We start from the raw sequence: 15,578 nt of genomic DNA on the forward strand, positions 1-15,578 counted from the left end.
ATACACAGCAGTCCTTCAAGTTTTCAAGTTTCATAAAAAGGAGGAGGGGAAGGGGAAGAGGGTGGGGGGAAAAAAACCCAACGAACCGAACAAAAAGAAAAAAGAAAACAAAACACGGAAAAGAAACAAAAACAGAAACAAACCCAGATTAACAACACAACTGTATCGCTCCGAGGACGACAGAGAGTTGACAGAGTCACACACGGTTGGAGTATGTACATCAATTACAGAGGCGGCGCCGCAGGGGGCGGGGCCCGCGCTCGGCCACGCCCAGCACCCACGTGCGCGGGAGCTCTCGCGCGCGCGCGCGCACACGCCTCGCCACGCACGCCCGGCCGCGCCCCCGCGCCCCTCCCCCCCCGCGCTCGCACGCACGTCCACACGCAAAAACACGCCTGCGCGCGGCAGGCGAAGGGAAGCGGGTATCACCAGTCCGCGTCCTCCTCTATGTAATAATCAGGGGCGGTACCATCAAAGAGGCCGGGGTCGAGGGACTTCCGCTGCTTCCCTCTGGCGAAGACGCGCGAGATGGAGCCGAATCCCATCTTTTCTTTCTTCTTTTTCCGTTTTTGGTCTTCAAGATCCTCTAGTGACTGAGGAGTCGGACCGGGCGGTGGGGGGGCGGAGGGAGAAGAACAAAGCCACCTGAGCTGGGTGCAGGGGACGGGGAACGCGGGACGGTGGAGGGGACAGGGACGGCCGATGGGTGAGGGGGTGGGGCCACCGGTGCGTAAGACGCCAGGGTCTGCCCCCCGCCCCCACCCCTCGTTTGAGGAGCCGACACTTGGGCCCCTTGTGGAAGCTGTCCGGGACAGCAGTGGGACCCACACAAGGCAGTCCTGAGAGTGTCGGCGGGGACAACCACGCTCACAGCAGTGCCTGGGCATCATAACCCCGCAGGAACCGCCAGCTGCTGCTGCTGCTGCTGCCGTACTACCATTGTCACTTAAATTCAGCTTGCCCACAACCCTGGGGCGCTTGCCCAGGGCTCCCGGGAGTGCGTCTGCACACCTGGCTCTGGCCCAGTCCCCTGTCTGCGGGGACCCTGCAGCAAGGGTACAAGTTAACTGTGGAAAAGTCCCGGTGGGGAAAAGGGGACCCAGGGAAGCCCGGAAAATGACGAAAGAGAAATCTGAGCTTTGTGTGGGCCAAGAGCAACGACCCCCTGAAACTTAAGGCCCTGGATAAGAGGCAGGACTGGCCACAGTGGGGAGTAGCGGATGCTGGGGCTTGGGTGCTAGTCCTAATTAGAACCCCTGGCCTCTCTGAGCCCAGTTTTCTAATCTGTGATGTGGAGACAACCGTGATGATGGGCACAGGCTCCTGTCTGGGTAACTGGGGGCCTGAGGCTGGGGTCTACCAGAGGGCTTTACAAACACAAAGACATGGGGTAGTGTTCCCCACCCAAAAGGTGGACGTTACACTAATCGTTCCCAAAACACATCAGAAGGACCTGAATTCCAGGCCCCACCCCATAGCTGGTGATCAGAATCAGGGTTAAAGGCCCAGGAATCTGCATTTGAAAAGTCTTTCCTGGTGGACCCTGATGCAGATGAGCAGTGCATAGACCAGCATCTGGGAACCCAAGGACTAGACTGCTGATCTCAGAGACCCCTCCTGACTCTCAATTCCTGTTTTCCTCCCTGTGGCCCCTCCCTGACAGGGTACTGAAATGTTAAAAATGAATAAAGAACAGTCCCCTATAGCAAGGGGCCCAAAGAGCCTATGGCCTGGTTCATCAGTCTTTGGCTGCCAGGAGAAGACACTCACCAGGACAGCAGGATGGAAGATGTGTGATGCACTTAACGGGTCCACAGATTGGAAAGAGGACAGGGAAGGGCAAGCCAGGTATTGACTCTGGGTCAGGCCACCAAACCATGACTGACCAAGGCAGTGGCTTAACTCCTCTCTGCCTTGGGTGTCCCAGGTATGGAAGTGGGGAGACTGAGGGCCCATGGGAACGAGGGACAGGGGGACTCATGGTCATGATGGGGTAAAGGGAGGGCCCAAGTGGCCAGGGAAGGACACCTACCTGTACAATGGGGTTGTGCAGGTTCTTCTGTACTGGGCCGGGACTGTCGCCCTGTAGCCAAAAAAGAGGGGGGAGATGAAACAGCAGGGACACACAACACACGGGAGCAGAGGTGGCCCATGGAGAGTGGGGTCTTCCATGGAAGGGAGCCATCTCTTAGGGACCACCCTTACCTCTGCATAGGTGAACCCACCCCCACCCCTGGAGCAAACACTCCCAGATGGTTCAACAATGGCACCTGGGGTTTGAGATGCTGCCTGGACCAGGGGTCCTAGGGTGCTCTCCTGCTTGCTCAGGCCTCTTGACTCCCAACACCCTCTGACCAACAAATCAGTCACTTGAAGGCTTCTAAGATCCTGTCCCAATTAGTCCATCAAGTTGGAACTGGAGATTGGTTATACTTGGTGTTGTTCAAAAAGAAATACAATTTTAAAAGAAAAAGGCACAAAAATAAAGAATTTCAGGACAGGAAGACTCAGGAGACTAGGTAGCTTCTAATTTCCCCCACAAATAATTCAATGCATCTCTTATTTTGTGGAGAGGTAGGCAGGCCTCGTGAGCCTGATTTACAGATACAGGGGGTAATCCAACATGATGGAACTCATGGCAGAGCTATAACTCAAATTTGGGGCTCTTTCTTCCTGGCCCAGTTCTCCCTTCGGTGGGCATGCAATGGTGGGCGTGCAAAAGCCTTAGCTACATCCCAGAATCTGGCTGCACTGCCTGGTGGGGCCAACAGATCTTTGGGATCACAAGTCATTACAAGGGAGGCCCCTGCTGGTTGTTTCCAGAATTGCAGGCAAAAAAAAAACCATGAAAAAACCAGAGGTATGTCACTTGGGCCAAAGTCGTCTTCAACTTCCCTACACTTAGTCCTGACCTCTACTCTAAATTAGTGGCCCAAGAGTAAGAGGGAGAGGTCCTTAGTCCAGGCTGGGCTGTTTTTGCTGTGCCAGGCCAAAGGCTTGAGAACAGAGGGTTACCTGGTGCTTTTTCCAGGCTCTTCTTGGCTTACCTGTGTGCCCATCTGTAGAAATGGGGATGAAGGTGGCTGAGGGAGGGCAGGGATGGAACAAATGGTAGTTTAGTCTTTAGTCCCATCCCAAGGTTTGCAAACAGAACCCATCTGGCATGCTAAGAGAGGTCTACTCCGGGTAGGGGCATCTTTGTCAACTTCAGGGGTAGAGAATGAGGCCAGTGCCCACTAGAATGCCTGTCTGCAGACAACTGGCTTATGAAAGCACCCAGGTCCTGGCAGCAGGGCCCTGTGTGAGGAGATCTTGGAAATAAATAGGCTGGACCTGCAGCTGGTATGCGCCAAGGCCAAGTTGGGGAAAAGGCTAGGCCAAAGGCGATTCAAGAGGCATTGAGAGAACCCTTTCTGCAGAATGGACTTTCCAGCAGTATTCTGGCTCTCCGAGCCCCTTTGGGCCCACCATGAGGAATCAAAATATGGCCCCTGGGAAGGTCTCATCTGGGGTGTACGTGGCTACTCTAGGTCTCTAGCCCATGCTAAGAATAAGGGCACTGTTGGCTGTAGGTTCAGCTCAGCAGTGGTCCCTCCAAACCAGGGACGGCTGTCAGAAGCCCTCTAGCGGTCTCCTCCCTCGTCCTGGTTCTGTCATTCAAGACAGCCTTTGTCATAGGGGTTCTGTCCTGAGCACGGTGAAGAACAAATTGCTTTAAGGAAGTTGAAAAAGAATCCCAGGCTTGAGCAGTTTTCAGGCCCGGAGCGGCCTTCTCCGCATCCCAGCTGGGCGGGATAAGGCCCTGGGCCAGTGATCGCTGCTGCCCACGTCACCAGGCGGAAGCAGCTAATTTTAAGTTTGGTCTTGGCTATTTTTATTAGTAGTCTTTAGCTACTTTCCATGGTTACTATAGATGGGAAAAAAGTTTCCCTTGTGATTATTCATATAGACAAAAGTTACTGATTATTATACACTGATTTTCAACCAGTACCATTCATGTACTTGGTCATTATTGGTTGTAATAGTTTTACAGTTATTCTCTTGCGTTTCCAGGTAGGTAATCGTATCATTGGCACGTACGGGTTATTTTGCCTTTCATTCCCACTATATTCACCTCATTTCTTTTTTATTATCATTTGTGCTGGTTAATAGAACATTAGCTGATTTTTTGAGCTTTCACACGCACTCAAAGACACTATGGTGTCTCGGTCTTCGCGGCAGGGGAGCCGTCCATATTATCAGCTGTGGGACAGAACAAAACCGTACAATAGCCTCCACAGCCCGCTCCCCAGTGTTTCATGCTGGAACCTCGACATGGCGTCTTCCCGTCCTCGGATGCGTAACCTGCCTTCATCCCCTCACTCCTTGAGGCCCAACCATCTGCTCTGCCAGTCACCAAGAGTCAGGTGGCCAGGGACCTGCACCTCTTGGCAGCTGGTGCTCAGCATGCCATCAAAAAAATGTGTGATTAAATAAGCAAAGCAAAAAAGCAAAAAACCAAAAACCAAAAAACAACAACAAAAAAAAACCAGAACAAATTCATAGGATACCACTCCAGAGGCAATATTTGCCCAAACTCCTGGAAAATTAAAAAAAAAAAAAAAATCTGGCTCATTCCTGGAAGAAGGACTGAGAGCTGGCTCTATGGGGAAATGAGATACTGGTAAGGCCCTGAGCTCTGGAAGGTCGAAGCTGGGAGGAGAAGCCCACGGTCCCCGACACAGGAACCCTGCCAGAGGTCGTCCTGGGCTGTGCAGACCCCGAGCCGACCCAGGCCCGCCTTCCTCTGGGTCTTTCTTGCCCTCCCGGACAAAAGGAGCAAACAGGCCTCATTTCTTTCTCTCCCCACATCCGTCTCTTCTTGCAAAAGTAAAGAACAGAACAGGAAATGCCTTCGCCAGAGAGCTCCCTGGGTGGGCGAGAGGAAACAGCGGGTTCGTCTTCACCCCTCCACCCCGCCCCTGCGGTTTCTGGGCAGGGCCCCCGGCCCCGGCCCCACTGCTGCTGGCCTTACGTTGCAGAGGGAGTGTGTCCGGTGCCGAGGGGAGTTGATGTCGCTTGGCGTGGACGACCGGTCGCCTTCGGCGGCAGACGCGTCGGAGATGACAGAGGGCTGCCGGGAGTGGCAGGGGCTCACCCTGACCGCTGGAAAGCAGGGATCGCTGGTGAGCGGGGGGGTAGAGAGAAGGTCCTCGCCTGTGCTGCCCTGCTGTCATGCCACCCTACACCCCCATTATCCAGAAGAGAATGCTGAGGCATAGAGAAGAGATTGCCTAACCCTTTGCCCCTCCGTTCCACAGACCCACACGTCACCAGAGGGCAGCTGCTGGGAAGGACCGCCCCTGGCCTCTGGATCCAACGAGGCCCTCTCCTAACCACAGTGAAGGAGACAAGGCAGGAGTCTCCAGGGACCTTGGTGACTGTCCTCACGAGGCTTCCACCACCTGGACATTTCCTAGACCCAGAACAATCCTAACCGCTAGTCAACACCAACTGCCCCAGTGAGCAGCTGAGAGGCCACTGCCAGACCCCCTCTTCCCCGCACACCCCACGCCCAGTCACCCCCAGGGCAGCCCTCCAGATCTGCCCACCTCTCTCCAACCCCAAACACAACCCCAAAGTCTGTCCACTTCCAATCCCAAACACAAATCCACCCACTTCTCTCAACCCCAAACACAACCCCCAAATCTGTCTACTTGTCTCCAGCCCCGGCACCAACCTGAAACCCATCCACTTGTCTCCAGCCTCACTGCCGCTACCAAGCCAAGCCCTGCTGCCTCTTGCCCGGAAGACCACGCAGCTGCCCAGTGGCCTCCCTGACCCCACTCCTCACGCCGCAGCAAAGCCAGGCATGTGTGTGAAAACCCCCAAGGCCCGAACGGGCTCTGCCCACCCTCCCGGCCTCGGCTCAGGGTCACACCGGCATTCTGACAGTGCCCGCGACACGGGCCATCTCCCTCCTGCTTCGGTCTTCTCTGGTCCCTCTGCTCATGGGGTGTATTCTCCTCATCGGGGTCTCAGCCTGTCCTGAGGCCTCCCCCAGTTACCAGCTCTCCCCACACTTTTTCCCACCAAACAGTGTCTCCTGTTGATTCGCCTCCCTGTGCTAACGACCATCTATCCCCTTCCGTCTGTCAGCTCTGTTATGCCCGGTTGTCTGTCTTCATGCCTACAACATCCGTTTCCACGAGGGCAGGCACGGTGGGTGTCTTATCCGTGGTGACCCCCAGAGCTCACGGTGCGCGGCACGGAGCAGGCGCTTGATCCGTAGTGGTGGAATGGACGGCTGAGCTCGGAAGGCACAGTCCCGGGGAGCTCCCCAGACCCCCTGGGAGATTGCTTTCCTGGCTGCAGGCTCTGCCTGCAGGAAGCACTTTCTGCTCAGCGAGACTGCCTCGGGGCCTACTGTGTGCAGACAGCCCGTGAGCAGGTAGGGCTGTAGGAAATGGACGTGGGATTTAACATGGGGGGGGCGGGGCGGGATGGATGGGCAATGAATGGGCTTTGCAGTCAGGGACCTGGGTTCCCAGCTAGGTGATGGCAGCACTGTGGGCTCCGAGGGCCAGCTGCCAATCCCCAACCCGCACATGTCACACAGAGGCAGCCCCCCCAACCCCCGGGTGCGGCATGGCCGGTGGGTGCAGACGCTGCCGGTGTCAGGAGCGAACATGTGTGACCTCTGTGGCCACCACCCCCCCATCCCATGATTGCCTGCCGCCCTTAATCAAAGAGCTCTGCTGTCCCCCAGCCACAGGATCCCCTGAGGCCCAGGCTGGAGAACCCGCGGAGTGGAGCAGCCCCTGGACACAGTCATTGGTCCAGGGGTCGGCAAGGAACCCAGCCTAGCCAATCAGAGTCCTTTGGGATTTACTCTAAACACAGAGAAAGAGATCGTTTTTCTTCCTCCCAACTTCTGTTCTTGAAGACCTTACAAGCCCGAACTTGCTGGAGATTGCTTTGTGGCTTCCTGGAAAGAGACGGCCTCAAGAGGAGGCCAAAGGGAGGCAGGTGGGGGCTGAGACAGATAGGTGGACACGCCCCAGGGATGTCTGGCCTTCGAGATCCAGCTATGCCTGAAGTCCATCCCCGGGACTTCTCAGCTACACAAGCCTAGGCCTCCGCCCCACAGCCCCCTAAGCAGCTACAGCAGGAAGAGAGGGGCTGCTTCCCCCACTGGGGAGGTTGCCGGCCTCCCCAGAAGCCCCCACTGCCAGGGCGGGGCCAGGACTCACCTTGCCGGTCTGCAGGGTGGGGAGGGTGTGAGTGGTAGAGAGTCTGCTGGCTCTGCCGGATGGCCGCGGTCAGCGGGAGATCTGCCTGCACCACCCACTCCTGGTTGCCGTTGAGCACCGTCTCGCCCGGCATGGCCAGTGAATGCCGCTTGGGGACGTCCTTGGTCAGTGTAGCTAAGGACTGCTTGGCCTGGAGACAGACAAAGGCGACGTGATCAAGGAGACCTCTTAGTCGGTTGCCCGGCCAGGACCCACCGTGGTGAGAGAGCTGTGAATCCGACCTTGGTACCAGGCCATCTCGGGCTCTGCATCACGTGCCCGTCAGAGTCAATTACCTGCTCACTTTGGGGTTCACTTTGGGGTTCCCCCTTAGTTCCTGCTAACACAAAGTGAGACCAGGATTACGAGAGAAAAGGCATCCAAGCACACACTTATCACCCATTCCTTCTGGTTCTCCAAGGACCAGCTGGGACTTGAATGAGAGTAGAGGAAAAGTCACTGCCTTCCTGAGCCTCAGCTTCCTCACCTGTAAAAGGAAAACCCCAGAGCTAGCAATCTTTAGGGCTCCCTCTAGCTTGGACACCCCGAGTCTATGAAATCACTCCCCTTCCATGGCAGGAGGAGGCTGAGTTGGAAGGAGGCAGTCCCATCCCCCAAGCCGGGTCATCATCTCCCTTCTGGTTTAGAAAACCAGCATGTGCTCAGGGCCAACAGCCCCGGGTCTCAAGTAGGGAGTAGAAGATTATCTGCGCTCGACAGACGAGAAACTGGAAGCTTAGGAGTGACTCAAGAAAGTACTGCAAGCAGAACCTTCAAGTTGGGTCCCGAGCCTGGCGTCTGGCCATGACCCTGTGGTTTCTACGGCACCCACACTCCTCTGGGGCAACGAAATCAGCAGCACAAGTAATGCAGACTCCGAGTCCACGAAGCAGAGGCTGGGGTGTGCCTGATCACCACGGAATCTGCAGGCCCCGGCTTGGAGCTGGAGATGTGCACTGATCAATAAAAATCCTTAGAATTAATGGAAGCAGGCTCTGCTAGGTCCAGGCTGATGGTTTAGGGATCTGATCTGTTAGCTTACCCCCAAAGCAAGGGAACAAGCCTGCTGAAGGAAGGGGCGGGGCGGGGCTGGGCTGGGGGTGGCGTAAGGCTGCCACAGGCTTGCGGCAGCCCAGCCACACGAGAGACTGTTTCCTGGCCACCGTGGCACATCACGTGCATCCAGCCTCCTGGCCCTCCATCCAACCACCACTCCATGCACGAAGCTGCCCTACTCCCCTGCTTCCTCCTGCCCAATCCATCTTGGCTGCCTGGAAGGCAGACTCACGGTTGAGAAACGAGCCCCACAGGTCACTCCGCCATTCAGCTAATGAGCCCTCAGCTCTGCCCTCCTGCACACGGAGGGACCTATGTGGGAAGCCCCGGAAAATTCATGGCGGGATCGCTCTTCTGTCCCCACCTGGCTTTCTTCTCCCAGGCGGGGCCTCAGCTCTGTCTGGGCCTGGGAAAGGCCCCTTCTAACTCAACAGACAGCCTGACATCATTGCTGCTTGACAGCTGGGGGTCCGGTACAGTGAGTCCTGCGGGATGGGGAGGAGGGGGAGGGACTTCTGAGTTCTAAAGCACAGGGACCCTTACAAACGGTCCATTCGGGACAGAGCTAAACAGAGACGAGGACTACAGAAGAGGTATGGGGTCAACTTAAAGGGCAGGCATGCACGGGGCTGCAACGGGTCACCTTCCCATGGCGGTCTACACCGCCTCCTTCGGCTCAACTCTTCCACTGAACGCGCTTTCATGCTGGGAGCTCCCCTTGAGCTCTGGCTCCCTCTTCTGTCTGAGCCTCTACCCTCTCCCGAGTGCTCTGTGCCTGGACTTTCTGAGCTGCTGGATTTGGTGCGTTGGCGCAAACCCCCCTCACATGACAGGAATCAGACAGAACTGGGTGCAAATTCCACCTCGACTATTTAACTTGCCGTGTGACCTTGAGCGAGGTCCTCACCAGTAGAATGGGGAACGGAGAGGCATCATTTCTATGCAAACAGCACCCCCTGGAGTTGTGTGACAACGTGGGCCAGCCAAGTGCTTTGGAGTTTGGGCTTGGAAATCGGGACAGCTCGGATTTGAGCCCCGCTGCGCCCCTTCCCAGTGGGGGGGGGGGCGCTGAGTGAGGTCCCCCAGTCCTCGGTGCCTCCACGCCCTCATGTCTAAGGGGGATCCCATGGTTGCTGTGGAGAGCCCTGGTCTATGAGAAAAATACTCAATAAAGATTGGTGACTCAGCACGAAACACCTACAAGGCATGGCCCAAGTTCCACAAAGACCCAGAACCCCAGTCTCCCTGCTGTACACTCAATAAGTCGCAGCTGCGGGGACTGGTGGGATCACTGACGCCCTCCTGCCCCTCAGATGAGGTGAGAGGATACAGCGGGCAGGCCGGACCCCTGCGCTGGGCCTCCCTCTGGACCAGGGCTGAGGAAGGCCCCTGACTGCCCAGAGGGCCTGCTGATGGGAGGCCACGAAGCAGTCACGTTGGAGTGAGCCGGGGCCCCTGAGGGATGCTGGGAGTGCGGCTCAGTGGAATCCTTCACTAGCTTTTCAGGGCTTTCCTGCTTGTCCAGCGGCTGAGAGGATCCTGGTACAGGAACCTCTGGGAAAACCTGAGCAGGTCTCTGAGCAGGGATGGTCCAGGGCCAGGAGGTGGTGCTTGTGGCAAGTGGGTTTCCGCAGAGCGAGGGCAGAAGCAGTGTCAACGCAGAGCACGGCCGCCCCTGTTGTCCCCCTGCTGCTTGACCTGCCTCTCTCTCACCCACCCTCACTACGCCTGACTCTTGCCTGGGCCTGTAGCGGCTGCCATCTTTACAGACAAGGAAATGGAGGTCCAGGCAGTTAAAAGTGACTTGAGGTTGCACAGTGACTGGCCAGTGGAAGGGACACGAGAATCCACACCTCCTCACCCTGGTAGGGCCGAGGACAGGACGGGGCTGGGTGCAGAAGCCTGGTCAGCTGGTGTTCACTGAGCATCTATCTCCTCACCTCACCACCGCCCCCTCCCCCCTCAGGAGGAAGGTCTTACAGTCCTGACTTCATACGTGTGGAAACTGAGAATCAGAGAAGCTGAGAGCTTGCCAGAGGTCGCACAGCCCGAAGATGGCAGGACCCAACTGGGATTCTGTTAGGCCTTGGATGGCCAGGGCACAGCCTGGTGCTGAGCCCACGCTTGACCGAAACACCAACTTTACAGAAGACTGGTTCCCAACTGGAGCGAACTCTGCCCCCGCCCACCTCCCCAGGAGACCCTGGGAGATGTCCCGAGACTTTTGGTTTTTCTAGCTGGGAGGTGTTCCTGGCACCCAGTGGGCAGAAGCCAGGGAGGCTGCTGGACACCCTCCGGTGTGCCGGCCGGCCCCACAACACACTCATCTGACCCCAAATGTCAACAGCGCTGAGAGTGAGAAGCCCCATTTACAGTGCAGTCTACGTAAGAAACGTCCCGTTTTGGAGAAGCAGCGCTGACAGAAAACTGGGGGGGGGGGGGGGGAGGGGCAGGACTAGCATTTCGGGGAAGCCTGTGATCTCGGGGGCTGGTGGTCCTGTCTCCCGTCCCCTCAGTAGGGAGGGCCTGAGGGACAAGCCATGGCTGCTGGGGGGAGGTGCGTCCTTCATACCAGCAGCCAGTTGTCCTTTCAAAGGCCTCGAGAACAAAGCCACCACATCACGGAGCACCAGGGCCTGTGACTCCCAGCGCTGCCTTTCCACCTGCTGGGCAGCTCTGGGCGAGCTCCTGCCCTCCGAGCCTGTTTCCATGTCCCTAAAATGGGCACAAGAGGAATATAGGCCTTGTTGGAGTGACTGCTCAGGGGTACGAGTTTCTTTTTAGGGTGGGGGAACTGTTCTGGAACTAGATCGTGGTGAAGGTTGTGCAGCTCTGTGAACATACTCAAATCCACTGAATCGTATATCTTAGAAGGGTGAATTTTATGGCATGTGACTTATATCTCAATAAAAGAACGTATTAAAAAACATATAGCTACCCTCCCCACAGGGTGGTCTCATGAAGCTGATGTGGCTACGTGTGCCATGAGTGGTAATGCGGTTTGGCCAGGGGTCATTCATCCGGAACGTTCCCCCCAAAAGGGCAGGAGGCTGAGTGGGCACGTGGGTGCCGACCACCAAACACTGAGAGGGCTTTGCTACTTGGGAAGCCAAAGTCTTTGGCTTTTAGTGAAGGGAAGCAGACTTCAGAACCACACAGGGTGTGTAGAAACCCTGAGCCCAGCTCCCCTGTAGACGCTCGTCGGGGGTGGGGGGGTTGGTGCCTTAATTGGGACAGGGCCCGCTTACGCTCATCAGGCCCTGGGCTGCTTCCCAGTCTTTTAAGGTCACTGGTGGGAGTGAACTTGCCAGCTCAGCTCCCATCTCCTTGGTGGCACCTTGAGGTCACTTAGGAAGTCACTCATCACCAGTGGCCACAGCCAGGATCCCTAGGAAAGTGGTGAGCAAGTGACCCAGGGTGGGCCATTCTGCACCTTGTGTTGAATCGAAGTCGTAAAAAAAATTGAGGTGCCATTCAAGGGCAGGTTCAGGGTCACCCTCCCCAGCAGGGGCCACCAAGCAGACCGCTCTGTGTAGGACCCTGGCTTCCCCACCTCTGCAGCCGCCTGGACTTTGGCCCATTTCTAAGCCCGGCTGTCCACCTTCCTGCTGCCCCTGTGAGCTCCTCACTTCCCTTCCAGCACATTCCGCGGGCTAAACCGGCTAGAGTGGCTTTCTGGTGCTCACCCACAAGGCACACGCCTAGGGACGGCGGCCTCCCTTTAGTCTTGGCCGGGCCAGCAGGGCAATGGGGCGAGCGGGTCGGTGCCGCCCAGAGCAGGCAGTTCCGGAAGTCTCCAGGGTGTGAAATTCTACAGATGGCAGGCGACAGAGGGGCTGGCGAATACCCCCACAACACTGGGGCTATCACGCATCTTGGCACTAGGCCCTCCGTCTGCCGCCGAGCCCTGGGCGGACATCGGCCAAAGTGATGGAGAAGAAGTCTGCACTCCAGGCTGCGAACACGCACTGGACCTACTCACGCTTAGCAGGGGGTCTGATGCCCGCCAGAGGAGGGGGCCAGAACCTGAGCTTCGCTGACCAGAATGGAAGCAGGCTGAGGAGTCTGGGCATGGTGAGAGGAGAAAGAGAGGAGATCTGCTTCCCAGTTCTGAAAGACCCCAGAAACCCCCAGAATGCCTGGAGCCCGCACCCCAAGGCCAGGAAGACACACCTGGCCTCTACTGGGCCCTGGGGGAACCTCACTGGTGGGGAAAGCACCCACCCTTCCAGGGGACCTGGCGGCAGCAGCTTCTTCCGGCCCGGGCAGTTCTGACCACTAGGGGTCAGCATTGGACAAGAGACCCAGGACGGGCCCGGGGTCCTGACCCGCCACAGCGCTGCCCACGATCCTTAAAGAACTGACCCCAGAGAACCTTTGCGTCACCATATCACCGCTACATACAGCACCAGGCGAAGTGGTTCCCTGGCATCATTTCATCAAAATCCTCAGGCCCTACGGGGTATATGCAATTATCCCTACTTAGACTTTATGAAACAGGTCCCGAGAGGTGAAGGGTCCTACCCAAGGTCATACAGCTAGGAGGCAATGGGGCTGGATTCAAACCCAGAACCCATGGCTGTCCCCCACATAGTTAGCCAGCATCAGTGCTCTCTGCAGGAGGCCGCTGTGTTCTAAGAGCTTCGTGGGACCCCTTCATCCACCCCTACCCCCCAGGAGCACCCTGTACACTCTCCTCCCAGTCAAGGTCACACTGAGCCCCTGGTGGTCCTGGCCACCTCCTGGGAGGGCCGGGTGAGGTAAAGACTCTCCCCACATTCTGTTACTAGATAAAGGGCACTAAAGCCCAGAGAAGTTCAGTGAGTGGCCCAAGATCACACAGGAACAGGCAGAGCAGGATTCCTGGGCCCTGGACCCCTTTCGCCAGGCCCGGACACACCACCTGGGCTCTCTGTCCCCACAGGCGGGGAAGACACAGCGTTTGGAAATATTTGGAAGGTGTGTTTGGGATTGGGGAAAAAAAAACATTTTTTCCTTGATAACCCAAGTAAGACATTTTCACTAGAGATTTCCTGCAATCCTCCCACCCAGAAATAACCACTGTTAGTTTTTTGGTGCATTTTCTCGCAAACATTTTCCTAAACACGTATGTGTATTTTAAACGAAACGGGCTTTGTCTGTTGACAGTGGCCTTGGAGTGTGCAAGTGTGGATGGGCTCCCGCACGCTCGCCGGGCCCCTGCAGGTGGATTAGAGGCTGCGGCCTGGGCTCAGGGGGTTCGGGGGTCCATGCGGAAGGAGGCTGACAGAGCATCACGGACCCCACGCCCAGCTGCACCCCCTCCCCCACTCCACTGCAGGACTGCGGGCGAACCTGTCCCCACCCTGTCCCCACACCCCTTCCCCAGCGCATCACGTGGCCTCTAGCAGCTTTCTGGACGCCCCGGCTGTGTGCAGGTGGGGCGGGGTCTCACCATGGCCAGCTCGGCCTCCAGCTCCTTCATCCGGTTGTCCTTGAGGTCCAGCTGGGACCGCAGAGCCGTGGCATGGTCCGTGGCCTCCTTGGCTTGGCGCCGCAGCTCCCACTTCTCGCGCTCCAGCAGGTCCTTCTCCTTCGCTAGGGCTTTGACAGCGTCTTCGCTCTCCTGCGGGGACAGAGCGCCAGGCCGTTACAGCGGGGGCGCGGGGCCTCCTCTTGGAGGGGCCACAGGGGTCTTGACCCCTGGACCAGAAGAAGACGAGGGAGGCCCCTGGCTCTGCCTCAGCTTAGCTGGGGGGACTGGACTGAGACAAACCTTTAGTAGGTGCTCCGTACGTACTGTTTCCGTGAACAGATGAGAAAATGAATGTGACGAGGGTTTCTACCCCATCAAGTCTCCGTTTCTCCATCTTTAATACCGGGGGGGGGGGGGGGGTGTGTCGACACCGCTTGTTTCAAAGAACTGTTACAAAGATGAAATGGCTTCCCGAGTGGGGGATACATGGAGTCTGAGGGAAGTGTGGGTCCGGAGCGGGTGTGGGGCTCTGTCCTGGTGTTTGGTAACGTGTGTGTCACAGGAAAGGAGAGACGGAGAAGGAGACGCCTGCCGTCCAGCTGCTCTGGTTGCCCGGGGGTCCCGCAGCACCCCGCGGGGTCACAGCCCACGCCAAAGCAGGCCGAAGCCCTTCACGAGTGGCTGTGACCAAAGGCAGCAGGGTGGCCGGTAGATCCCTCTGCCCCGAGCTGTTTCCTCGGAAAGGCAGAGGGAAGGGGCCAGGGCTCCGGCTGCCCCGAGTCGGAGCAAAGCCAAGGAACAGACGGCAGCGTCAGGGGGCCTGACCTCCGTGGACAGGAGCCAAGTGTCCGATCAGCAGGTGACCGTCCCAAGAAGAGGGGTCCCAGCGCAGGGCCCTGCCCAACCCCCTCCCCCCCCCCCCCCAGCAAGGTCTTCCCATTCACGGGCTCAGGAGCCCTGCTCACGGTCTGCGTGCGGCCTGGTGCTGTGCGGAGAGGCGGCCTTCCCGCCTGGTTCCCTTGTTTGCCAGCCCTGTCTCCGAAGGCCTGACAGCCAGATGGCCAGAGCCAGGGAGGCCCAGGGCTGGCCCTTTCTCTGGGGCTGTCACAAGAGCTGAGGCTACTGCTTACGGTCAGGGGAGAGGGAGTGTGGGTCAAATTCCGGCTCTGCAAGGACAGGCTACAAGGACTATCAGGCCCCCGCGCCCTCGTCTGTAATCCGGAGATAACATGCTGGGACTTCAGGTGTTATTCTGAGGACGGACTGAGATAACCCACGTGGAGAGCTCAGCACCCCACGGGCACGTGGCCATCCCGGCTCAGAGGTCCTCTCCGAGTGGCCCTCCTGGATCACCTGCCTGAGAGCAGCTCTCTGTGTTGCTACTCAACGTTGGCATTGAATCCATATTCACGGACGCCGTGGGCAGGCACAGGACTCCCAGAAATGCCTGCATCCACACGGGGCGTGAGAGCAGGGATGTGCCGTTTGGCACGCGGGCACATATCTGGGTCCCAGAGGGCCAGCTCACACGCAGCAGCGGGCGACAGACACTGCTGCTACATGACTGGGCACCCTCGGCTACAGGGGGCTGACCAGGAAGACCACGGCACCATAGTGCCTGTGCCGGCTGCGAGCAGCTCCCCCTTCTCAGTGCAGCCTAAGGGGCGGGGGAGGCAGGGGATGGTCTCTTCCAGGACATGGCACTGGCCCCTGCTCTCTGGGCTCAGGATGCCTGGGTTGGAGTCTTCGCTGCGGGACACTGGCTGAGTTATTCAACTTCCCCAAACCTCAACCGA

The 15,578-nt window shown here is 57.7% G+C and overlaps 1 protein-coding gene across 2 annotated transcripts in view; it reads right to left on the minus strand.

The window, feature by feature from the left end:
- The window catches only part of KAZN (kazrin, periplakin interacting protein), a gene marked incomplete at both ends in the record, with an annotated part of 432,776 nt that overhangs the window by 37,320 nt on the left and 379,878 nt on the right, over window positions 1-15,578 (minus strand). For both annotated transcript variants that reach the window (XM_080801783.1, XM_080801784.1), the window contains 5 exons: window positions 470-593; window positions 2,033-2,083; window positions 5,015-5,145; window positions 7,233-7,422; window positions 13,762-13,932. In XM_080801783.1, the coding sequence (XP_080657909.1) occupies window positions 470-593; window positions 2,033-2,083; window positions 5,015-5,145; window positions 7,233-7,422; window positions 13,762-13,932 (667 nt within the window). The remainder of the gene's footprint in view (window positions 1-469; window positions 594-2,032; window positions 2,084-5,014; window positions 5,146-7,232; window positions 7,423-13,761; window positions 13,933-15,578) is intronic.

Source organism: Martes martes (genome assembly GCF_963455335.1).
Source record: "Martes martes genome assembly, chromosome: 4".
NCBI classification, from domain to species: domain Eukaryota; kingdom Metazoa; phylum Chordata; class Mammalia; order Carnivora; family Mustelidae; genus Martes; species Martes martes.